This window comes from Panthera tigris, chromosome D1 (assembly GCF_018350195.1).
Source record: "Panthera tigris isolate Pti1 chromosome D1, P.tigris_Pti1_mat1.1, whole genome shotgun sequence".
Taxonomy (NCBI): Eukaryota; Metazoa; Chordata; class Mammalia; order Carnivora; family Felidae; genus Panthera; species Panthera tigris.
This window is the reverse complement of record NC_056669.1, coordinates 33,304,464-33,332,359: the sequence shown is the minus strand read 5'-3', so window position 1 is coordinate 33,332,359 and position 27,896 is coordinate 33,304,464. Positions and strand designations below refer to the sequence as shown.

General features: G+C 34.7%; 1 protein-coding gene across 1 annotated transcript in view; it reads left to right on the top strand.

The window, feature by feature from the left end:
* The window catches only part of CNTN5 (contactin 5), a 534,453-nt gene that overhangs the window by 461,416 nt on the left and 45,141 nt on the right, over nucleotides 1-27,896 (top strand). Inside the window, exons 17-19 of the mRNA XM_042959596.1 lie at nucleotides 2,774-2,844; nucleotides 5,155-5,389; nucleotides 13,764-13,873. Coding sequence (XP_042815530.1) covers nucleotides 2,774-2,844; nucleotides 5,155-5,389; nucleotides 13,764-13,873 — 416 coding nt within the window. The remainder of the gene's footprint in view (nucleotides 1-2,773; nucleotides 2,845-5,154; nucleotides 5,390-13,763; nucleotides 13,874-27,896) is intronic.

The following is a 27,896-nucleotide window of genomic DNA, read 5'->3' as shown; positions in this document are numbered from 1 at the left end:
ACACTTAGGATGTTGCTATGTGTTTGAAGACTTAACTTTTCTATGAGTAGTTACTATTATAGCTAGTGAGATTTTTAAATTAAGAACAGTTGATTTTATAGACATATACCATTAAAATTTTTTAATGTTTATTTTTGAGAGAGAGAGAGAGTGCATGAGCAAGGGAGGGGCAGAGAGAGGAGGAGACACAGAATCTGAAGCAGGCTCCAGGCTCTGAGCTGTCAGCACAGAGCCCAACATGGGACTCAAACCCAAGAACCACAAGATCATGACCTGAGCTGAAGTCAGATGCTTCACTGACTGAGCCACCCAGGTGCCCCTAGACACATATTATTAACACAGTGAACCATAATACCTTCTTCGTATCATTTATTATACGTTAAAATTGGAGATCAGATGAGAAAGAGCAGGATCTTACTCTTTATATTAAATTGATATGGGCTATCTTCTCTTGAAAAGAATTTAGCAGTAATAGGAAAACTTCAAAGATTGATTTCAAATAATAAAAGAAATTTTCCAATATGGATCATTTATGGGTAATTTGATGATGAAATTACCCACAGAAAAACAAATCACATCATAGAAGGTGTTATATTGCTTTCCCATTTCCTCAAAGTAGAAATTTTCACCAAATATTTTATTAGTTTGTTTTTCTTTTTTTAATTACAAAGTTAAAATATTTGAAAAATATAAATGTATTTTCTAAAAAATAAAACATTAATGGACTGTGGAACAATATTACCAAGGCTTCAGAAGAAAGGATAGAATAGTCACTTGTGTTTTATTCTACTCGTATCTTTTAAATGACTTTCAAGAGATGTTTACTGGAGAACCTACAGACTACTCTCCAGCTCTAAGCTAAAGGTTACAAACATCCTCCTTTTGGGTGATGTTTGATAGCTGAATAAAATGGAAAAGAATATTCAGTGCCTATTATTTCCACAAAATCCATGATTATAGGGAAAGTATCCTCAAGGAAGAGGATTCAAAATCCTAAGTTTAGGGCATAACTTTAGTGATTCCAATGTAATAGACAAAGTAAATATCTCTGGTAGATAATACTCATAATATTATTTAACTGTTTGTTGTCAAAAATGAATATGAAGTGTGTGTGTGTGTGTGTTCATTCATTTTTTACAAATGGTACTATGAGAAGCCATAGTAACATTGTGTCAACAAAATAATTTGCTTATCTATTTATTTGACTTGCATTGATGATCACAACATTCATAACTCTGAGATTAGCCACTGAGGGGATATTTGGAACCTTGGATCCCTGTTCTTTTATGCATACAGTTAACCCAGCTCCACTCCTGTGTGCCTTACCCTATGCCATGGACTAGAAGATAAATTTAGAACTAGGACTATATAACAGTGTCTTGGGGACCTGGTGTCAAAACAGATATGTCATAGGTTGCTATATTTAGCAATAACTATGACTACTAATAAAAACTCAAATTAATAAATGATTTGCTTGCTCTTTATATAAATTAGCACATATCACAGTTATTGCTTTGATACCATCATTTTTTCTCAGTTGAATATTTTGTGATTTCTTGAATGAGAGACAAAGGGGTATCCAATTCCATTTAATTCTCAGGGAATTCATGAGAGTGAACTCCACATATGAATAATTTTAATATATATGTCACTGTGAAAGAAAGATTGGTAACTGCTGCTGTATATATCCTTCTACTTGTGCATGAGCAAGATGAGGACTCATGTTCATGGAGAAAAGTGCCCAAAGATACTGAAATTTAAACCCTGGTGAATAAAAGTCTTTATTCAGTGGAGCCAATTATATATTCACAGACTATTCTCTCCCACCTCCTTTTTTTTCCTTTCTAGTGGAATATAAATTCTGCATCAGTTTTTCCTGTACATAAAATGCTGTATGAATATCTACCAGTAATTAATAACCTTTCATCCAAGTAGGTAATATATGAGAGTGAATTTATTGTTTATGAGTTTATCGATATCATTTAAAAACTATATGCAAGGATATAAAGGCAATGCTGAAGTGTAAAATTTTTAATGCGGGCTCATAGCTTACAAAATGATTTCTTTTAATAGTTTTTTTCATTTAACAGTTCTTCATTTGAAAATGTGCCCTTTCAACTGCAGGTTTTGTGGTTTGGTGCAGTGAAGGAGAAATTTATTCCTTTGAGACATTTATTCTTTTAATAGTTATTCATTTGAAAAAATGTCATCGGGTAGTTATACAATTTACAGAGAGATTCACTCTTGATAGTTTTTTTTAATGTTTATTTATTTAAATAGGTTCTCAGTCTATGGAACTGTTGCCACATTTCCTTAAATTGGAGCTTCCTGTGGGTTCTGGTAAAGCAGTAATAAGACAACCTGTTTACTTTCTAGGAGCTCTTCAAGCCTTGAGACCACAGGAGAGTCACATCATTAGAAAGGAGAGAATTTTTAGAATGAAATTTAACCATTAGTAGATGTCCTTAACTATAGTGTTAATTACGATCTCAATCTTACTACCACAGAACGTTTACAATAGGATTAGTTTGGTAATGCATTGTATGGCCATGAAAAATATATATAAAACTCTCCCACATAGATTTGAAATCAGGGTATCTGTCACAGACATTTTGTTTTAATTAATATGGAATATGACCATTCTAACTTCAAATTTTAATTGTTTGTTTTGGGATTTTTCAGAACATGAGTAGTGTCAAAATATATTCTTACAAGAACTCTCAAATTAAACATCTATTTATTGTCCTCACTCTGGCCTATTTTTAATCCACAGTTCCAAAGACAGTACCCACCAATGTAAGTGGAAGAAGTGGAAGAAGGCATGAGTTAGTCATAGCCTGGGAGGTAAGAAAGTCTGTACTCAGATATCAAAACTTGTTGATTCCTTAGAAAACAAGGCTACATATATGTTCTGTACTTGGTACAGAGAAACTGAAGAATTTTGGTTTGAATGAGGTTAAGAAACACTTTGATCATATATTTCTCAGATGAATATTGCCAACGTGAACCTGTCTCATTTCATATCCAGCCCCAGTTGACTTTTCTCCAAAACTAAAGAAGTATGTCTTCCTGTAATATAGCTATCTCAGAATAAAGTTTGGATAATTAAAACACATCCTTCCATAAACTACTTCAGATGTTTGTTTGGCTTAGTTTGACATTTAACTATTTCACAAATAGTACACTTACTAAAACCATTGGGGAAGAAGAAAATGACTGCCACTGAATTTGTGGAACAGTGCCTTGGCTAGTAAGGATAATAACCCTATTAATAAGGATAATAATTTTTCTTCATTTTAAAAATTATGAAACTGAGGCACACTACTTTTCCTGATAAGTAGTGAAATTAGGACTTTGATTTTGTTCTCTTGTCTCCCTCACTATATGATCTCTGAATTTTCTTCTATAAAGGAAGCAGGGAAGAGGGAGTGTGAGAGATACATTTATTTCCTGTGAAGCTACTATCCTTTTATTGATGCTAGATTACCTCATTATCAAACATAACTATATAGGTCACAGAACTGTTCTTTAGAATATGAAAATGTAAAGTAAATGGAAATGTCTACTGGAACAAACTGGACAAATACCTGATAGTCTCTAAAAGCAATGATAAAATGTACAGAAAAACATTTCCCACAAAGTAATCTCCATGAGCATATCCTCTGTCCTGTTATCCTGTCCATCCCCTTCTTCCTCAGTAAAAATTTATTTCTTATTTTAGATTTCTGCACAGGAATTAACTTCCCAATACCTGAACTTCACTGAGATCAAATCTCTTTAAGTAGAATTCTCATCCTTATCAGCTTTGTGTCTCAGACCCAGCTGCGAAAAGAAGCATACCAAAGACTGGGGGTGACTTATACATGCCAGAAATTTATTTCTCACAGTTCTGGAGCCTGGAAATTTAGGATCAAGTCACCAACAGATTTCAGTCTAGTGAGAGCCTGCTGTCTGGTTAATAGATGGCCACTTTCTCACTTTACCCTCACATAACAGAGGAGCTAAAGAACTCTCTGGAGTTTCCTTTATAAAGCACTATTCCCCTACATATGTCTCTGCCCTCATAACTTGATAACCTACCAAAAGCCCCTACCTCTTAATACCATCGCATTGGGGATTAGGATTTCATCATATGAATTTTGGGGAGATATAAACATTCAGTATTTTGATATAATAGGCTTTGTCTCTTTTCCTTTACTCTATACACTTTTCCCTTAAATCAAAACTCAAAAGAAAAAAATGTTGTCAAGTATTTATTGGGTATCTACTATGTATCAAGCATTAGGTAGGCAGTGTAGTAACTGCTCCTTTGACTAACTAGTCAATCACAATTACTCCTTTCTATAGTGTACAGTTTATGTCCGTTTTATATGTAAGCATATAGTAAGAGTTATTTGAACAAATACTATTTTGTAATGTCTTCACATTAATAAGCCCAAAAACAAACGAAAAAGAAAACACTATAAAAAAAAAAAAAAAAAAAAAACTTCTTACAGGGGCGCCTGGGTGGCTCAGTCAGTTAAGCGTCCGACTTCGGCTCAGGTCATGATCTCACTGCTTGTGAGTTCGAGCCCCACATTGGGCTCTGTGCCAACAGCTCAGGGCCTGGAGCCTGCTTTGGATTCTGCGTCTCCCTCGCTCTCTGCCCCTGCCCTGCTCACACTCTGTCTCTCTCTGTCTCTCAAAAATAAATAAACATTAAGAATTAAAAAAAAAACTTCTTATGCTAACATCTCCTATCTTTTCTGTGCAATGGGCTCTGCAGAGCATTACCAACAACCAGATTTTTCAGACCACCAGATCATATGACAATTTTCCCCAACATGTTGCATTCTAGTATGGAACGTTAATTTCATATACATGACAAACTGGTTTAAATTTGTTTCACTTCAAGAGTTTTCAGTATCCTTGATACTCCTCTTAAATATCAACTGATATTAGTTAAGTTTTTATCTTTTGCTTTTAACCCCTTTTAAGTTTCCAAAGACTGTCAAGTGATTGTGCTATATATTGGCTTCCAGGGGATCATTAGAGATTTGAAAGTCTTCTTTTCTCTGGTTATCCATAATTTGAAAAAAAAAAAATGAAGTTTGGTAGAAATGGCTTTTTGAGTCAATTATTTTACTGATAATTAACTGAACTTTTCTTCTTTAGCCAGTATCTGAAGAGTTTCAGAATGGGGAAGGCTTTGGCTATATTGTAGCTTTCAGGCCCAATGGAACACGTGGCTGGAAGGAAAAAATGGTGACATCCTCTGAAGCTTCAAAATTCATTTATCGGGATGAAAGTGTTCCTCCTCTTACTCCCTTTGAAGTGAAGGTTGGAGTTTATAACAATAAAGGAGATGGACCTTTCAGTCAGATTGTGGTTATCTGTTCAGCTGAAGGAGGTCAGTTTCTTTATTCTTATAATTTACATGCAACATTTTATTAATGCATGTTATATGCATGAAACATTTTTGTACGTATATTAGAAAGTACAGTCACACAAAAAGAGAAAATAAAACTTACCCATAGTTTCATTACACTTTTTAAATGTATTTTTTTCAAAAATTTTCCAAGTAATTTTTATTTGAAAAATTGAGCAGTCTATATGTGTTGCTTTATGTCCTTCACTACCTAACAATATATGGGAAATATTTTTCCATGATAATAATGATATTAATAATGCCTATAGCGTATTCTGTTCTCTGGATGGACATTTAACCAGTCACCTTTGGTTTTTTTATCTAGATAATTTTATATTTTAACCCACTAAATTTAAATGTATGTGAACTAAATTTAAATAAATACTTCATTTACATGACCAATAAATATTTATTATTAACCTCATAAACAAAATATCATACTGATAAAGAAGTACCAGACAAGGACTTCATTGGAAATTCTTCACATGATATGATGAAATCCTGATGATAATCTTGTCTAACAGACATTATTATCCCTATTGTAGAGAAAGAAATTGATGTTGAAAAGTTAAGGAACTTGCTAGAGGTTACATACTTTGTAATTGAGAATTAAACCCAAGTCTGTCTAATCATTAAATCCTTGATGTTCCTCTAACATGTTGTTTTCATATACATAAACACATTTAATTCTCAAGATAAAACTACTATGTAGGCAGGACTAATTAAGCAGGATACCCATTTTACAAATGAGTAAACTGTAAAACCGTGACATACTTATGGTTACAGTCAATAGGTGGTGGTGCTCAGGTGTGAACTCACCTTCCTACCTCAAAATCCAGGGTTAAGTTTTAATACAAAAATGCACTTTACTGAAAAAGAAAGAATGATAGATCTAACCCCCTTAGGTGAGTTTTCTCTTAGTTTTTTCTTCTATTCAAGTGCCAAATTTCAATATGCCTTACTAGCAAAAACAATGCCTCACATTCCCTAAACGTGACAAATGATTGAAAAAATGTTCCACCAAAACTAGCACTCTTTCACCTTCTAACAAACATTATCAATATAAACTGACCATTTTACTTTCTTTGTACCCATTCCTGTAACTTATTTAAATAGCTCAAAAGAATTATCTTTTTGTACTATGAGCTACAAGACAGGGAATGGGGTGACAAATACAGTCATTTGAATATTAAAGCACAAGGATAGTGTCTGATTTATGTAACATGTAGTTTTCAATACAGGCTGCCCTGAGTTTTGTTTTTTTTTTTTAAATATAGAGTCAAATTCTGAAGCAGAAACAAAAAGCTTATCCTAGTATAACAATAACCAGGAAGGTGAAGAATCAAATAATAACAAGGAATCATAGGTCTTCCAATGAGATACTCATGCCTTAGCATCTCAAGTTTCATATGTGTTCCAGATACAGATGATTTACCATAGTACTTATATTACTTAATTTAACTCTTACAACCAAATATGAGGTAGGAATCTCAAGCTTCAATCTACTTTTCAGGAAGCTGAGGCTCAGGTAAAGTAACACTCTCAAATTCACTTCAGTAGGTGAGAGTATTGTAAGTAACTACAGTAAGTGACAGAGCTGAGATTTGAACCCATATCTATCTGACTCCAAAGTTCATGCTTTTAACCACTATCCTATACTGTGTCATCATGGATTTCTATAATAATAATATTTTGTTTTTCATCATATATAATGATGTTTTGCATTATTTGTTACTGTAAAACTCTATTTTGAAGTACATGTTTTATTCAAGAAATGCATTTTCTTATTGCTTTAAAATTTCTTCCACCTAATTATGAAGCACATAACCTCACAGGTCACATGAGATAAATTGGAGAGGTTTGTGAACATGCTTTGTGTAGTAACACCAGTGCTGACTTTAAGAAATCAAGATTTGTACACTCTTCTTCAACCTTTGCTTTGAAATTATAGTAACCACCATGGGTTGTTTATACTGTGTTTCCTTAAACTTGAAATAGCTTGCCTTTGGAGATTACCCTTTCAAGCTAGTTAGGAAATATGCATATCTTCTTTCAAAGGCACTGAGGTTGCTGTTATAATAGATTTCATAGTAACATTTCATTTATTTAGGTAGACTGAAATATGAATGATACCAGGAAATTTAAATCTAGGTAGTCAGCCTTTGTTCTGATAACAAAATTAAAACATATATTTGGCATTTACTCACTAATCATATTTACTAATTTGGAACTTTATATGTAAGTATGAGTAAAGTGTTAGCATCATTAAATTGTGTCAACTAGGGAAGGCAGGACAATGGAAAGGAAGAGCATTTTCCTGGAATTGGAGACTCAGGGTTAACCTGCTCACACTAACTGTAAAATATTGCAGTCTATCCACCTCTCTGAGACTTATCCTCCTCTACTTTAATGTTTATTTATTTTTGAGAGAGACAGAGACAGAGTGTGAGCAGGGGAGAGGCAGAGAGAAAGGGAGACAGAATCCAGAGCAAGCTCCAGGCTCTGAGCGAGCTGTCAGCACAGAGCCTGACACGGGGCTCAAACCCACAAGCCACAAGATCATGACCTGAGCCAAAGTTGGATGCCTAACCAACTGAGCCACCCAGGTGCCCCAATCCTCCTCCACTTTAAAAATGAATCCGGAATTAGAACATCTCTAGAAGCCATTACAAATCTGAATCAGAAAGCTTGTCAATTTATTCTGTATTTTTAAATACTCTAAATTCTAATTTTCCTAGAATAGGGAAATTACTTTAAAAGAAGTGAATATTTTGAATATTAAACTATTTTTTAAAAGAGTCAAGGACTGTAATGAACTGGTAAAATAATATATTGTACTCATTCCAGCGCAGGTTCCCCTTCTCTACATCTGCAGATATTCATAAAGATTCAGAGTGTGCCTTTTTTTTTTAATATTCAAAATGTGGACTGTTTATTAATGGTAAGTTTCATCCTCAACATATATCATGCAAAATGTGCCTTTGTCATGATACTCTTGCCCAAAGTCCAACTGATCTGAGACTGTAGTTCTCCAAAAGACAGATTCTGTCTCTGTTCTTCCATTAACCTAGTTCACTTCCTGATCACCTTAAAAGCCCTCCATATTCTTAGATAAAGTAAAGAACAAGGAGTAGGACTGACATTCTATCTTTGTTCATCAGCATAGTTCTTCCTCTTCATATCAAGATAAATAGCTACATTCCTGGAGTACCATAGAGAAGACAGCTTTTCACAGCTGACAGCAAGTCAGGAAGAACACATATGCCAGATGCTATGTCAAATGTAGCTACCTGCATTCATGTTGTTTGGAAGAAGCAAGGACCTCAAGACAAACCTTACAATACTGGTCCCAACCCATTTTCCTGTGGTCCATCGATGATGGATGATATTCACAACCAGAGCACACTTCTATAAGTGGTTATATGAATTCCTCATACCTTCCATCTTTTTCCTCTCAAGACAGTAAATTGGAATGAGAGTGAAAATTACATTATTATAGGGAAAATTTTGAATGTGATCATTTAGTAAAAGAACTCATCATTTGTAAGTATTGAAACTTGATAAATCACTTGTGAAATGACCTTTACTCTTGCGACTCTGACGTGGACTGTGGCCCTAGAATACTGCCGAAAAAGCTCCAAATAGTTCTTCTGCTAAACTTCTTGAGCCTTTGAAACCTTTTAAAATTTTATAACAGAAGTAACCCTAAATGACTCTAGATAACCCTGGAAGGAGAGATATTTCCCTTTTAAGACTCCCATGTCTTGCACCTTGCACATGTACCAATTATCTATACCATTTAAACCAAGCAAGAATTATGTGCATTGTAATCTTGATTTGACTTCAAATCTCTATGGTATACTATAACCCTCTACAATACCCTCATTCTGGAAACAATTCTATTTTTTTTAAATAAAAGCGAAGTTGCAACATATGGGGTTTATAATGCATGGTAGAAATGAAAAAGAGTGATTTTTCTCCATAGGAGAAATCCAACTGGCTTTCACTTCCATATATCTAGAAATACTTATTAGTCGAACTTACATTCATCTTCCACTTAGTCCTTGTTATTATACTTTTGAAAGGAAAAGAACCTGAGCATTCAATTACATCTAATAGAGGGAAATTCATTATAGATTAATTATAGTATAAAATATTTGTTTATTTGTGATATATTTTAGCCTTTTCTAGTTTATTTGGCTTTTGCCTTGTATGTAAAAAGTGTGCTGCTTTTATTTTTATTAAAACCAAAGATCCTCTTCTCATTTGCAGAAAATGATATGCAATTATCTTATTGCAAGTGGAGCTACCACAGCTCAAATTAAAACCCAACATTCATGAGGTGTTATCCTCCAGATCAGTTCCTTGCTGAAACTGAACTCAGTAGGATTTATGTGAACTTGAAAATTAATAAATTGGCATATTATTTGTAAAATACAAGGAATAATTTCATGTCTTTGCCAGATGATCCATTTGGATTATTGCCTGTAAAAGTTCAACTACAGCTGTCTTCACTGAATTTTTAAATAATGAAACCATAACCCTTCTCCCAAGGAGTTTATTAAACTCTCCTTTGATTAATGCTGTTGCTCACCCCTCCTGGGAAGTCAGATGTATAATCAATATTACAAACACATCCCCCATATTAGTTGGAGAACTCCAGCTGTTAAGTCACTTAATAAATATGTATTATCTAAATTCATGAACATGGTAATGCTGTTCACAATGTTTAATCTGACAGAAATTGAAATCTCTCAGTCAGCTTGTTCACTTTATATCCCAAGACTGGAGTGAGTTAGCCATGGCCTAATTAATATCACCATAAGTGAAAGAAAAAAATCTTTTTACGTTTCTGAATCTATTAGACATAACTAGTACAGTCTCTGAAATAAGTCACTGAATTACCTGAGTCTAATGGTAGTGAGAGTGGCAGGAAACTTCCTATTATTTACAGATCAGGAGAGTTTTAGAAATGCACAGGATCTATGACAAGCAGTGCAGCTGGCGTTCAACTTTATCAAAAGCTCTATGAAACGGAAATAAAAGGAGCCGATCATAAGCCTGTAGTGGAGTTAAATAAAATATGACAGGGATTTAGGTGCCTTCTGGCAAGACTTAAAGTAGAGAGCCCAAGTGGAGATCCCAACATCAATATTGAGAAAAGTTAGTAGGTGTGGTGGAGCAAGGAGAAAAGAGAGCGATAGCACAGGGAAAAGCATTAGGTGTGTAAACACAGATACGTTCACAGAAGCAGAACAGCATGGTAGTTAGGATTGCCTTGCTCAAATCCTCTCTACATTCTAACAGCTGTGTGACCTTGGGCAAGTTGCTTACCTCTCTGGCCCTCAATTTTGTATCTGCAAAAATAATGATAGTTATAGAAAGGTTGCTGAAAGGATCAATTAGTTCATGTAAGGAATTTTGAGTAAGACTACGAAATCCTCAATAAATGGCAATTATTATTATCTTTGGTTGTTCCCCTCATCTATTTGCTATTGTTGTTGTTTGTTATTCCATCTGTTCTTCTGTCAGTTATTTGGAAGTAATTGAACAGCAAGAAAATGAACTATCTGTGTTTCCTCTAAAATCTCTTCTGTGCCTCAGAACTGACTCTAAGAAATACAGAATGAGCCTATTGCTGCCTGGTGCCAATTTAAAAGCAACACAGAAAAGATTACTTGAGACCTGAGTTCTAGCTGGAGTTGTTTCAGAGCTAGAAGCAGAGTTTGGATAAATCAACCTGTGTATAGGTCACATTTTCATCTGCAAAATGAGAACATGGATCTAATACATATGTCCATAACTCAAAAGCCTATAGAGATCAGGTAAGAGATATAAATCAGTGAAGTAGTCCCAGTGTGAGATAATAGGTAGTGGTAGGGACTCTGGGCAACCTGAAAAGACTATGCCCTGACTAATGGGACAAACTGCTAATTCTCTCATCTATCAACATCCATGAATTCAGGCTTAGTATTGCCACTTTTTTTTTTCCAAAATAAGCTAGAAATTCTTATTTTTATATGAAATGTTGAAATAAATTAATATATTATTGGGACATACAGAATATGACTAAAGACTCATTGACCATCCATTTATGACTTTTGATCCAAGTGACTGTCTAAAATTCTTTCTAGGTACTTTCCATTGTTCAGTTACAATGGGATACCCAAATAGAACAGTTAGTTCCTATCCAAACCACATTCTGTGATAGTTACTCTTGCTTACAGAAAAACCTTTCAATCCATGTGAAAATGTTCACCCATCTGTGACAATACTACTGAAACTGCTGGAAATAAACTGACTGAGGTCAGTTTTTTTACATGCTTAAATTTCAAATTTAGGTCGGCATAGGTTTACTTCTGATACTATTTACTATTTTAATTTGTTTCCAAATAAAAAATGATTCTTCAGTTTTTGTTTGACTCATTTACTTTCATTCAATTAGATGTAGCTATAATATTTAGCCCCCAAGAATGCATCTATGAAATGTCAGCTTGGGTCTGATTCTGAGTTAAAGTCCTCAGAGCTTTTAAATAGAAATTGGGGTGCTTGTTTGAGAAATAGGTTCTTGATATTTTTCTTGTTTTTTAAACTTTACTTTTTAAAACTTTCTTATCTCCATTTGAGAAGTTCTTAAGCTTGTGCAGTACTACAGAAAGCTGAGAGAGAAATTATTTTTTTCTCTGGAGATAGAGGTAGAAAGGCTTCCACCCAACCACATATTTTGTTCTTCTGAAATTATTTATCTCTGTGCAAACTTTTCTGACAAAGATATAATTGCTTCAATAATAAAAAAGCTGAAAGAAGGCCTGTGACACACAAATCTCTGCAATACATTCATTTAAAAGAGAAGCAAAACTGCTTGCTAGTAACAAGCGATACCCAAAGGGTGGCTGTCTGTCAAACACATGGTACCTTAAATCTGGAGATTGGGTTGCACACACCATAAGAACATCAGCATTTCCTTTTGTTTACTTGTAAAATCAAGAATTTTGACCCCTATTAAATAATAATGAAAAAAATCTTCATTTCTGGAAAATCTTCATTTTCTGGAGAAAAAGTTTCTCCAGATAGATGTGTGACTACCTTCCATCAAAACAAGAAAGATCTCAGTAAAATAGTTATAATTCCTTTAATATCTCTAATAATGATTTTTAAATATCTTATTTAGAATTTTGTCATATTTGGTTCCCCGATTCTAAAAGGAAAAGGTCGGGGGGAGAAAGAGAAAAGAAACTTCAATAGATTAAACTCTTACCAGTTACATTTTTAGTGTTTAAGTCTCTAAAATTTTTATACAGCAAGGGTTCTTTAAATCACCTTTGTACAGAACTGTTTGAACTAATATATGGCCTTTATTCTGCCATTTCATTTAACGTGTGTTTGTGACATAGTATTTATGATTCAGCAATGTCAAAGCTGAAAATATTTTGTTACTCACATACAGTGCAACCTCAAGTAAAGTGTACCTCTTGATGGATGCCAATCAGACACGGTGTATTTGGGAAAAAAAATAGTGAGAAAGGTCACTAAGCATAGGAATGGATGAAAACATACTTTTGAGCAGTAGGACTGAGACCTTCAGGGCCTTTCTTTTTCAGTCCATACCTATCTTAAAAGTCAACGCATGCCTTTTGAATATCATGATTCATATCATATTATATATACAATCATGGAAATGTAGTTCTGTGGTTGGAACAACAACAACAACAACAACAACAACAAAACATGAAATTTTGACTCTATTTGTGCCTACAGGGGTAAAAAAAAGTAAAGTAAAATAATAACAAGTGATATTTTGTGAGTGAAAGTTTTAAGGGCCAAACATTGTGCTAAATATTTTGTATGTATTATTCCACCTAAAACTAACCTTAAAAACCTCTGAGATAAGTACTCTTATTATGTCCATATTACAGATGAGGGAACTGGGGCATAAAAAAAAAAAAGGCAACTTGCCTCAAGGTAAATAATTCTTTTGAAGGCAGAAAACAACAGCAGCAACAAAATAGCCACACGTGATTCTCTAGTCCATGCTTTTAATCATTGTGCTAGACTGGCAGACAATTTAAGTCAGACAATTTAACTTCTCCAGGAATGTCGTGGTCAATCCAAGGATAAAGATCTTCTTTGTTTGCCTTGCTAGATTTGTCATTTGTCTTGGTAAAGACATAAGACTTGACCCAAGTAGAAAAATCCAAAAAGACCATCTTTTTATCTTTTGTTTTTCACAACTACTACAACACTTCATTTCAAAAAAAGGTAGAAGGAAGTAACACCGGACAGATTCAGGTGCAATGCTTTGATAGACATAACTTGTTACCATCAGAGTTTATTATTTCCATTTTCCTTTGTACAGAACCCAGTGCTGCTCCCACAGATGTCAAGGCTACAAGTGTGTCTGTGTCAGAGATTCTTGTTGCATGGAAACATATTAAAGAAAGTCTAGGAAGACCACAGGGATTTGAGGTATGAACAGAATTATTGAAAATAAGCCTTGTTATTTTTGCTGCCACTGCAATCTCCAAAAGAAATAGTTTGGTGACACTTCAACAGAATTATATTCTTTTGAAATTTTGTTCTGTTGCAAAGAAAGTAAGAAATATGCAATTTTACTGACATGTTGTTCATTAGCTGGCTTATTTTTTAGCACAATATTTTCCATAGTACCATGTAAAGAATTTTTTAAAGAGATGAGAATAAACCATTATATAAAAATCAGGAGTTACAGATGGATATTTACTGATACCTGATTTTTTGGTAGTTAAAAATGTTTTTGTGGATAAAAATGTTTTTGTGTATTTTCTTCCAATAAATTAATGTATAAAACAAGTTTTCCTATTATACTGTCTTGGCAGATCTTACCTCCTATACTGACTTCTCAAAATTTGCTTGGACTTCGTGGTATACATATTCATTCAAATGACTTTTTGCCCTTAGTTTTTTTCTATTTTCAAACACAATTATGCAGACCTTTTAATGGTGAACATTTCATAACATTTCAATGACTTCAATGAAATTTTAGCCTCCACATGAACCAGAGGATTGTAGGCAGTCTATGAACTTGAGTATTCTTCAAAAACAAGATCTCTACTTCTTGTATTGGTTTGTCAGGGGGGGATAATTTCTAAAATCAGAAAAATAGTTAGCATCCAGCGTCCTTTAAACTTAAATAATTATCAAGTATAAGACTTGTACTCCGACATGATTTCAGACTGAAAACACATTTTTTTAATTCTATCTGAGGTTTGAAATAATGCCTGAGAGATACTTGATTAATATACTGCAAGCATTAGATAGTGATTACTATGATAAAAAAAATTCACACAATTTTTCTTAAGAGTTACAGCAAGGACCAGTTATGAGAAACCATTATCTATGCAATATCATGGATTTGTTTCTGTAATATTGCTTTGATTTACTATTTGAAGTAATAATTCACTATGTGCCATATCATGATTGCATGTTTATTTGACTAATATCTCCTTGTCTCCCTACCCATGCTGCAAAGACCATATCTATTTACCAAAGAAACTCAGCATCTGGTAGTTCTTGGACCATGAGAGCTACAATAAATATTTGTTGAATGAATGAATATCTGTACTTTTAATACCACCGTAGAAGACATTGGGGTAGCCTGCCTTGTTACACTTCAGGGGCCAGTACACATCTCCCAGCTTCTGTGGGTTTTGTTTGCTCAATTTCCACCTTTGGAGAATTGCCTTCAGTCAGGAATGCTGCTTTCCCTTAAAAATCCCCTTCCCAAAATTAGGCAACCCAAAGCCAATGATTGGCTGACACTGGTCCCTTGACTGAAGAAAAAAACAACTTTATGGTGTATTTTATGGTGCAGTGTCTTTGCTGTGTGCATCAGGACAAGGCTGGATTACCTGAGGCCACACTCTTGCTCAACTCCCTCTCCTTCCTTATCCTTCTATCCTTCCTTCTTTACAGATTTACCTGAAAGCACTATCAAAATAAATCACATGCACTTGTATCTATGTCTCGACCTCTGCTTCTAGGGAGTCCAGCCTAAAACAACTACATAAGTACAGACTAACCTAAACCTCTGAATCAAAACATTTGATGTGCGTACTTTTAGAAGGCCACAAAGTATATCCTGGTGAACAGAAAAGTGAGGGATCCATGCTCTCACATCTCCAAGTGGTGCTCCTCTCACACAGCCAGCCACTTTCATTTTTTTTTTCCTGCATAACAGTCATGTTCTCACTGCAACTCACTTATAATAATAGCTCTTTTGGAGGTCCTGCAAATATCACATAAGATTTATATCTGTGAATAATTATTCTCTTTCTAAATATAAATCATTCATCCATTAACTCAATAAATCTTTATTGAAGACTTACTAAGTACCTACCAGAACTAGATTCTAGGGATAAAACAATGAGCAAAATGAATTCTCTGCCTTCATGAAGCTTAATATTGAAGTAAGGGAGGCAAGCAATAAACAAATTAGCAAATAAATATGTGGCATAATTTGATATGCCACACAATTATGATAAATACTGTGTAGAAAAATAAAATTGGATACGAAGGTAGAGACTCAAAGACTATGCTATTTATAAAGATTTGAAAAGTCACCCTTTCTGGTATTGTGACATTTGAGTTGACACATGACTGAATGAGAGAGAAAGAGACAGAGAGAACAGCAAAATCAAAGTCTCTAAAGTAGTAAGTAGCATGCTGGCCTTGTTCAAAGAACAGGAAGGGAGTGATTTGAGTGAGATAGCAGTGAACAACAGAGAGGGTTGGGTTGCAAAATGGTGGAGAGAGCACCAAGACAAAGACCAGGTTATGTAGAGTGTTGTTAACCATAGAAAGGAATCTGGATTTTATCCTATGAGGAGAAGGCATTAAAAGATTTTGAACAGAAAGAGTCAAGTCAGTATCTGACTTATATTTAAAAGCCTCCCTTAGTCTAGAGTGTGGAGAATAGACTCTAGACAAGACATCAGGGATAATAAAGGCAATTGTTCCAATCTAGGTAATAAAGAAGTTGCTTTTCACTAGAGCAGTCACAATGTAATCGATGAGAAATGGACTTTTTAAAATACATTTTATATGGATACGTGATGGGATTTGGAAATGAATGGGGTGTCAATTAAAACATAAAAGGAATCAAAGATAATTCCAGAGTTTTTTGACCGAAGAAACTCAGTGAATAAAATATAATTCACATAGATGAGGTACTCAGAAAGGAGAGTGGGTGTTAGTGCAAAAAGTTATGGATTCTGGTTTAAATGTGTTTACTTTTATGAGCCTTCTTATATCCAAAAAGTGTTGTCAAGTAAGTCTTATATTAAGAGAAAGGGTAGAAATGGAGCTATAACGCCAAGGAATCATCAATATATAAATGGTTTTATATATATATGCTCACTGAATCACTGAATGTTGATTAAAAAGGTGTTTCAGAATTGAACCCTATGATGCCTGACCATTTGAACCTCAAGAAAGAAAGGGAGTCTGACCAAAGAAACTAAGGGAGACAGTGAAGGAATTCAGAAGCCAAGAAAAGAATTTCTCTGAGAAAAAATGCTGCTGAGAAATTCAGAAAGATGAAGCCTGAAATTGCAAAATGGATATTGCATTGCAGAGATCCTAGTGACCTTGGTGAGAGGACTTTTATGGAATGCCGTGATCAAGGCTTGACTGGAGATCAAAACAAGACCACCCATGAGTAACATTCAAGAGTGTCAGAGCACATTTTTGCTAAATCTATTTCATTTAAAATGGAAAGTTATCCAAAAAACTGGAATATACTTAAGAACAGAATGTTAATGGGAATAAACCAAATTCTGCAATAATCATCACAATGACTGCATTTTTAGATTCAAATAAGTTAACACAAATTCTGACAACTATTTTTATACTTAGAAACAAAATCCATAGGCACAGTAATCTTTATATCACTTTATAGTTCCTTATAAATTATGTTTAAAAATATGGCATTTCGTCCAATAAAGAAACCTACAATAAACACAAAAAGTAAAGAGAAAGAAATCCAAGCATAACACTACAGAAAACCATCAAACCACAAGAGAAGAAAGGAACAGAAAGAAATGAAAAAACCACCAAAGCAGTTAATAAAACACCAATACGTACATCCCTCTCAATAATTATTTTTTAAAAAATTTTAATGTTTATTTATTTTTGATAGAGTGTTAGAGACAGCATGAGCTGGGAAGGCTGAACTGTCAGCACAGATCCTGAAGCATGTCTCAAATACATGAACTGTGAGATTATGACCTGAGTGGAAGTCAGACACTCAACTGACTGAGCCACCCAGGCGAGCGTCTCAACAATTATTTTAAATGTGAATGGACTAAATGCTCCAATCCAAATGATTGAAAAAAAATAAGAACCATATATATGCTGCCCAGAAGAAACTCACTTCAGACCTAAGATACATGCAGACTCACTTCAGACATAAAGACACATGCAGATTGAAAGTAAAGGGCTGAAAAAATATATACAGTGCAAAGGGGAGCAAAAAGAAACATGGAGTAGCAATACTTCAATCAGACAAAATAGACTTTAAAACAAGAAGCAGAGTGCCTGGGTTGTTCAGTCAGTTGAGCTCCTTACTCTTGATTTCGGCTCAGGTCATGATCTCGCAATTCCTGCATTTGAGCCCCTCATCAGGCTTTGCACCGGTGGTGTGGAGCCTGCTTGGGTTTCTCTCCCTCCCAACAAGAGGATATAACATTTGTAAATATTTATGTACCCAACACAAAGCACCTAAATACATAAAGCAAATATTAACAGACATGAAGGAAGATGTGGACAGTAATACAATAGTAGTAGGGGACTTAACACCCCATGTACGTCAATAGATAGATCATCCAGACAGTAAATCAGTAAGAAAACAGTGGCTTTTAATGACATATTGGACCAGTTGGATCTAAAAAATATATTCAGAACATTCCATCCCAAAAGAGCAAATTGCACATTTTCAAGTACACATGAAACATTTTCTAGAACAGATTACAAAAAAAAGAAGTTTCTAGAACAAGTCATAAAAGAAATTTCAATAAATTCAAAAATATTGAAATCATATCACGGACCTTTTCTGACCATAGTGGTATTAAAGTAGAAATCAATCACAAGAAAAAATCTAGAAAGAACGTAAATATATGGAGGCTGCTACTAAACAATGAATAAGTCACCAAGAAATCAAGAGGAAATCAAAAAATACATGGATACAAATGAAAAGAAACACACACAATGGTCCAAACTCTTTGGGATGAAGCAAAAATTGTTCTAAGAAGGAAGTTTACATAATATAAGCCTGCCTCACAAAACAAGAATTTTCTCAACCTAACTTCACACACAAAAGAGCTAGAAAAAGAACAAACAAAGCCCCAAACCAGTAGAAGAAAGAAAATAATAAAAATTAAGGAAAAAATTATCTTGTTACCAAATAAAATCAATAATAATAATAATAATAATATACTATTTGTAAAAGTAAAAGTATACTTCCTTTTATAATCAGAAAATGAAAACTTTGTATAATTCAGTGGCCAAATATGGCATTACGTTTCTTTTAAGTAAAATACAGTCAGCAAAGACTGTTTTCAATTTATACTATCTCATAACTGAATAATGCATGTGGCTTTAAAAATAAATGCGATATAAATAAGTCTTACCAGAACCTCTGTCGCCCTCTCTTATCTACATTCTTTACCCCTTTAAGGAGAGCTCTACCTCTGTCCTTTACTTTATCCACCCTAGAACTTGACCCTCTCATCTCCTCAACTTTGTTCTTTTTTTTACTAAGGGATCTCACTGACTAAATATTACTAAAATATAGTAACCTCCTAAAGTTTAATATTTTATCTCACTACTACTCCCTCCTCTATTCTATCCCAACTACAATCTTAGATGAATTTATTAGTGGTAGACTTCTGAGCATGGTGACAATAAAGTATTTTTCTGTTACCACACTCATGAGATTTGTTTCAAATTTTATATACCTATCCTATCAGTTCCACAAATCATTTTCTAGCCATAATTGCACCTTTACCTGAAGTGTTTGAAAAAGTTAGTTACTAAAAAGACACTATGTGCCATTTTGAAAATGCAGAAACTGTTTTCAGCTGACCTCTGTTATTTTTCCTGAATTGAAATGTGTGAATAAGATTGAAAATATTCTGCTCTTATTAATGTTGAATCCTAATGGGAGAAGATAAAAATAAATAAACAAGTAAAATAAACTTAGATAACAATACATATAGAAGTTTAAAGGTAGAGCACACCTAGTTCCATTAAGGAAGAGTAGGAAGTGAAGCAACTGTGCCTTAATGAAACAATGGTGTGAATAGAATTAAAAGTAGCAAATTAGTGAGGCAGATACAAGATTATGTAGAGATATCTGGATTATGGAGTTTGTATTTTCTTTCAAATGCAATGAAAAAGCACTGTGGCAATTTACAGAGAGGAATGACAATGTCTGATTTACATTTTTTTAACATCACTTTGGATATTCTTACACGAAGAATGAAAGGAGGAGAAAAGAAAGATCAGGAGTAGAAGTTAGAAGGCTACTACAATAATCAAAGTAAGAAATGGTGATGACTTAGACTAAGGTCATAGCAGTGGTGTAAGAGGGAAGTAAATGTATTTCAGACACTAGACTGACAAGATTTGCTGATCAGATATGGCAGGAATTAAAATTATTTCTACATCACTAGTTTGGTCAAATGAGTGAATGGTGGTGCCATTTACAAAAAAAAAAAGGAGAAACTGGACAAGGAGACAAAGAAGAGATTTGAAGGTGGAAAAATTAAGAGTTCTGTCTTGGCTAAATTAAATTTAACATGCTTATTAGAAATTTAGGAGGATAAATCAGATAGGAAATTGGATATATGAATTTGGAGTCTAAGAGATCAGGGTGAAGACATTAAAGTGGCAGTCATAAATGAATGGCTAAAGAAGATATGGTGTATATATACAATGGAATATTATTTCGGTATCAAAGAGAATGAAATCCTGTCATTTGCAACAACGTGGATGGAACTAGGGTACATTTTGCTAAGTGAAATCAGTCAGTCAGAGAAACACAAATATATGATTTCACTCATATGTGGAATTTAAGATATAAAACAGATGAACATAGGGAAAGGGAAGCAAGAACAGAGAGGGAGACAAACCATAAGACACTCTTAAATATAGAGAACAAACTTAAGGTTGCTGGTGGGGTGTTGGGTAGGTTGAAGGGCTAAAGGGGCATGGGACATTAAGGACACTTGTTGGAATGAGCACTGGGTGTTCTATGTAAGTTATGAGTCACCAAATTATATCCCTGAAATAATTATTACACTATACGTTAACTAACTTGGATTTAAATTTAAAAAATAATAAATAAATAATAAAGCGGAAGTCATAGAGGAAGTATTTAAAGGCATGCTACTAGATGAAACCACCTAAAGGGAAAAAAAGTTCCAGAGGAGAGGAAAGAAAATGTTAAGAGAGGGAGTGAGAAGGGGCTAAGCTGTGTCCTGGCACACTCCACATTTAGTTTAGCTGGGAAAGAAGGAAGATGGCAGAGTAGGAGGATCCCAAGCTCACCTCACCCCATGGACACACCAAGGTAACAGCTGCATTTGTACAACTAACTCTGAAAATGACCTAAAGACTGGCAAAACAGACCTTCCTCAGCCAATCTTAAAGACCACATCTGAAAGGGATAGGAGTGGTGAAGACACAGTTGTGAACCAAAGCCCCAATGCAACTAACCACAAACAAGAGAGACATCACAAGAATGGAGAAGCAAGAGGGTCAGTCTCCACACCAAGCATTCCCAGCATTAGAGATCCGCACTGAGAATATGAGCCCCCATATCATTCAGCTTTGAAAACCAGTGAGACTTAACAACTTGAGCTTTAAAAATCAGTGGCCTTCATGGCTGAACAGCTGGAGAATGATAGGAAACAAAGTCCCCACTCTTAACAAGCCAATATACTATATAACTCATACCCAGACACAGCACAGAAGCAGCAGTTTGAAAAGCACCTGGGGTATATGTGAAGGAGATTTATTGACTAATCTTAGAATATGTGCAGAAGGATCAGGGATCTACAGGAGATTTCTCTGGTAACAAAAGTGCTGTTGAATGATTTTCTCCTCCCCCAATCTAGATAGCCAGACACTTGCAAGAGCCAGTGCTAACATTTTCCATTTATCTTGTTAGCATCATATGTCCTCTCCCTTCCAAGAATCCCCGGTGGACCAACCCCACCCACACTACCCACCTTGAAAGGTATCCTTCCAAAGCAGCTCCTACTCTGGAAGATACCACTCCAAAGTGACTCCTGCCCTGGAGTGGGAGGATGACCCCACAAAGCCCAGCATGCCAGATGTTCCTACAGCAAGACAGCTGGCTATGCAAGGTGTAAACTCTGCCCTTTGGTGCACTTACAACTTTGCAAAGAGACTAATTACAGATATCTAGGTAGACTGATGACCCCACTCACCAAGAACCTGCAGCAGCTGTATCCAAGCATCTCAACAGATTGTGGAGCAAACTCTGCCCAGTGTGCCCACAGCAGACAAAACACATCATTGCAGCTGGCTGGGCTGCAAGCAATTGCATCTCAGCCACAGCAGTTTGCACAGAAGAAACCCCTGAAACATATGATTCTGGTGACCATGTGGTATTGCATTGTATTTTGTAATACGACACTGGAGGACTTCTTCAACACAAGCCACAACTTGTAAGACCAAGACGTGCAGTTTATCTAATACATAAAAACAAACACAGAGAGTTAGAGAAAATGGGTAGAAAAAAGAATATGTCTCAAATTAAAAAACACAATGAAATCATAGTAAAATAGCTAAATGAAATGAAGATAAGCAATATGCCTAATAAAGAATTCAAAGTAATGGTCATAAGGATACTCACTGGACTTCAGAAAACAGTGAAGGATATCAGTGAGAACTTCAACATATAGAAAATGTGAAAAAGAACCAGTCAGAGCTGAAGAATTCAATAACTGAAATGAAGAATACACTGGGAATCAAGAGTAGATTAGAGCATGCAGAAGAATGAATCAGTAATCTGAAAGACAGAGTAATGGAAAGTACCCAAGCTGAACAGAAAAAAAAAAAAGAATCATAAAAAATGAGAATAGGTTAAGGGAACTCTGCAACATCATCAAACATAACATTCGCATTATAGAGTTACCAGAAGGAGAAGAGAGAGAAGGGGGAAGAAAACTTATTTGAAGACATAATAGCTGAAAATGTCTGTAATCTGAGGAAAGCAAGAAGGAATCCAGTCATAGGAACCACACAGAGCTCTGAAAAAGAAGAACTCAAGGAGATCCACAAAAAAATATATAATAATTAAAATGGCAAAATAATAATTAATAACAATAATTATAATAATGATAGAATTTTTAAAGCTGCAAGGGAAAAGAAAGCAGTTACATACAAGTGAAACCTCTTAAGGCTATCAGCTGATGTTTCAGCAGAAACTTCAGGCCAGAAGGGAGTGCTGCAATACATTCAAAATTCTGAAAGGGAAAAAAAAAAAAAACCTACAATCAAGAATAATCTAGCCAGCAAGATTATCAGTCAGCAGAGAAGAAATAAACAGTTTTCCAGACAAACAAAAGTTAGAATTCATGACCACTAAATCAGCCGTATAAGAAGCGTTAAAGGGAATTTTTTAAGTTAAAAGAAAAATCCATAACTAGAAGTAAGAAAATTATGAAAGGTAAAAGCAAATCTTTTATGAAAGAAAATTTTACCCGTAAAAGCAAACATATAGTAAAGATAGTAGACTAATCACTTATAAAGCCAGTATGGAGGTTAAAACACAAAGGTAATAAAATAAATTATATCCACAAAAATTAGTAAGGGATGTACAAGATAAATATATGTCAAATATGACATCATATATATAAAACATGGAGAGGGAAGTAAAAATTTAGTGCTTTTAGAATCAGTTTGTACTTAAGTGACTATCAACTTAATATAAACTTCTGTACACATAAGATGTTATGTTATAACTCAATGGCAAGCACAAATAAAAAACCTGTAATAGATACACAGAAAATGAAGTTAAAGGAGTCTAAGCACAACACTAACTAAAGCCACCAAACCACAGGGGAAGAGAGCAAGAGAAGGAGAAATAACTGCAAAAACAAGCAGAAAATGATTAACAAAATTCCAGTAAGTACATGCCTGTCAATAATTACTTTAAATGTGAATAGACTAAATGCTTCAATCAAAAGACACAGTGTGACTTAAGAGATAAAACAATAATGTCATGTATATGCTGCCTAAAAGACATTCACTTCAGACCTAAAGAAATGTACAGATTGAAAGTTAAGACATGATGGGGCGCCTGGGTGGCTTGGTTGGTTAAGCATCCGACTTCGGTTCAGGTCATGATCTCAAGGTCCGTGAGTTCGAGCCCCGCGTCGGGCTCTGTGCTGACAGCTCAGAGCCTGGAGCCTGTTTCAGATTCTGTGTCTCCCTCTCTCTCTGCCCCTCCCTGTTCATTCTCTGTCTCTCTCTGTCTCAAAAATAAATAAATGTTAAAAAAAATTAAAAAAAAAAGAAAGTTAAGACATGAAAAAACATTTACTATGTAAATAGGAGCAAAAAGAAAGATGGGGTAGCAAAACTTCTATCAAAAAAATAGACTTTAAAACAAAGACTGTAGCAACAAAGATGGACATTACAAAATGATAAAGGGTTCAATCCAACAAAAGGATATAACAATTATAAATATTTATGCATCCAACATAAGAGTACCTAAATACATATAGCTCATATTAATAAACATAAAGGGAGAAATAGACAATAATACAATCATAGAAGGGGACGTTAATACCTCATGGAAATATGGAAATCAATGAATAGATCATCCAGGCAGAAAATCATCAAGGAAACTGTGGCTTTGAACAATTACTAAGACCATATAGACCTATATACACATAACAGATATATACAGAACATTCCATCCCCAAAGTTATATACACATAACAGATATATACAGAACATGCAATCCCCAACAACAGAATACACATTCTTTTCAAGTGCACATGGAATAATCTTTAGGATAAATCACATGTTAGGCCACAAAATAAGTATCAGTACATTAAAGGAGAATAAAATCATATCACATATGTTTTCTGACCACAAGAGTATGAAACTAGAAATCAATCACAAGAACAAAATGAAAAAAAAAAAGGAAAAACACAAATGCATGAAGCTAAACAATATGCTACTAAACAAATGGGTCATAAAGAAATGAAAGAGGAAAATTTTAAATATATTAAGACAAATAACAGTGAAAACACAACAGTCCGAAATCTTTGAGACATAGAAAAAGCAGTTCGAAGAGGAAGGTTTATAGCAATACACATTTATGTCAAGAAAGAAGAAAAATCTCAAATAAACAGCCTAACTTTACACCTAATGGGGCTAGAAAAAGAAAGAACAAAGCCCAACATTAGTTAAAAAAGATTAGAGTGGAAATAAATGAAATAGATATTTAAAAACAACAGAAAATATCAATGAAACCAAAAGCTAGATATTTGAAAAGACAAAAAAATTGATAAACCAGTAGTCAAAGTCAACATGGAAAAAACAGAGATGCTCAAATAAGTAAAATCATAAATAAAAAAGGGTAAATAACAACCAGTACCACAGGAATACAAAGAATTATAAGAGAATATTATGAAAAATTATATGGCAAAAAATTGGACGAAATATACCAACCAAATGGAGAAAATAGAAGAAACAGATAAATTCTTAGAGACATACAATCTTCCAAACTTAAATCAGTAAGAAATAGGTAAAAACAGGGGAGGGGGGCACCTGGGTGGCTCAGTCAGTTAGGTGTCCAACTTCGGCTTAGGTCATGATCTCAAGGTTTGTGTGTTGGAGTCCCACTTCACATCAGTCTCTAGGCTGACAGCTCAGATCCTGGAGCCTGCTTCAGATTCGGTGTCTCCCTCTCTCTCTCCCTCCTCTGCTCATGCTCTGTCTCTCTCTCTTTCAAAAATAAATCAATATTTAAAAAAAATAAAACAAAACAAACAATAACAACAACAAAAACAGAGAGGGAAGCAACCAAAGAGATTCTTAAATACAGGAAGCAAACTAAGGTTTGCGGGAGGGGATGTGGGTAGGGGAATGGGCTAATTAGGCTATGGGTACTAAGGAGTAGTAGTAAAGAAACCTTTATTATACTATATGTTAACTAACTTGGATTTAAATAAAATTAAAAATAAAATAAAAATAAAAATAGAACTACCCTATGACCCAGTAATTACACTAAAAGGTATTTATCCAAAGGATAAAAAAATGCTGATTCGAAGGGGCACATGCAGCCCAATGTTTATAGCAGTGCTATCAACAATAGCCAAATTATGGAAAAAGCCCAAATGTCCATTGACTGATAAATGTATAAGAATGGAATCTTGGCATTTGCAACAATGTGGATGAAACCAGAATGTGTTGTGGTAAGTCAAATAAGCCAGTCAGAGAAAGATGAATATCATATGATTTCACTCATATGTGGAATTTAAGAAACAAAACAGATGAACATAGGGAAAGTGAAGCAAAAATAATAGAGAAACAGAGAGGGAGACAAAGTATAAGTGACTTCTATACAGAGAACAAAATGAAGGTTGCTGGAGGAGTGTTGGGTGGGGGCATGGGCTAAATGGGTGATGGGCCTTAAGGAGGTCACTTGTTGGGATGAACAACTGGGTGTTATATGTAAGTCATGAATCACTAAATTCTACTCCTGAAACCATTAACATACTATATGTTAATTAACTTGGATTTAAATAAAATAAAATAAAATAATAAAATGAAATAAAATGAAATAGGAAGAAATAATTTGAATAGACTGATTAATAGTAATGAAACTGAATAATAATCAAATTCTCCCAACAAAAGTCCAGGGCCAGATGGCTCCATAGGTGAATTCTACACATTTAAAGAAGAGTTAATACCTCTACTCTCAAACTATTACAGAAACTAGAAGAAGAAGGAAAACTTCCAGATGCATTCCATTCTGTCAACACTTCCCTGATACCAAAAGCAGACAAAGACACTACAAAAAATTCCTTTTTTTTTTCAATATATGAAATTTATTGTCAAATTGGTTTCCATACAACACCCAGTGCTCATCCCAAAAGGTGCCCTCCTCAATACCCATCACCCACCCTCCCCTCCCTCCCACTCCGCATCAACCCTCAGTTTGTTCTCAGTTTTTAACAGTCTCTTATGCTTTGGCTCTCTCCCACTCTAACCTCTTTTTTTTTTTTTTCCTTCCCCTCCCCCATGGGTTTCTGTTACGTTTCTCAGGATCCACGTAAGAGTGAAACCATATGGTATCTGTCTTTCTCTGTATGGCTTATTTCACTTAGCATCACACTCTCCACTTCCATCCACGTTGCTACAAAAGGCCATATTTCATTCTTTCTCATTGCCACGTAGTATTCCATTGTGTATATAAACCACAATTTCTTTATCCATTCATCAGTTGATGGACATTTAGGCTCTTTCCATAATTTGGCTATTGTTGAGAGTGCTGCTATAAACATTGGGGTACAAGTGCCCCTATGCATCAGTACTCCTGTATCCCTTGGGTAAATTCCTAGCAGTGCTATTGCTGGGTCATAGGGTAGGTCTATTTTTAATTTTCTGAGGAACCTCCACACTGCTTTCCAGAGCGGCTGCACCAATTTGCATTCCCACCAACAGTGCAAGAGGGTTCCCGTTTCTCTACATCCTCTCCAGCATCTATAGTCTCCTGATTTGTTCATTTTGGCCACTCTGACTGTCGTGAGGTGATATCTGAGTGTGGTTTTGATTTGTATTTTCCTGATAAGGAGCGACGTTGAACATCTTTTCATGTGCCTGTTGGCCATCCGGATGTCTTCTTTAGAGAAGTGTCTATTGATGTTTCGGGTGTGGAGTTTGGTGAGCTCTGTATAGATTTTGGGATACTATCCCTTTGTCCGATATGTCATTTGCAAATATCTTTTCCCATTCCGTTGGTTGCCTTTTAGTTTTGTTGGTTGTTTCCTTTGCTGTGCAGAAGCTTTTTATCTTCATAAGGTCCCAGTAATTCGTTTTTGCTTCTTTTTTAAAACTCACAGGCCAATAATTCTGATGAACAAAAATGAAAAATTCCCAACAAAATATTAGCAAAGCAAAATAAAAAATACATTTAAAAAAATCTTTCATCATTATCAAGTGGGATTTATTTCAGGGTTATAAGGGTGGTTTGATATAAGCAAATCAATCAGTGTAATAGATCACATTATCAAAAGGAAGATTAAAAAACATGATCAACTCAACATATGCAGAAAAAGCATTGATAAAACACAACATCCATTCATGATAAAAAAGACTCAACAAAGTAGGCTTAGAGGGAACATACCTCAGCATACTAAAGGCTATATATAACAAACCCACAGCTAACATTATACTCAATGGTGAA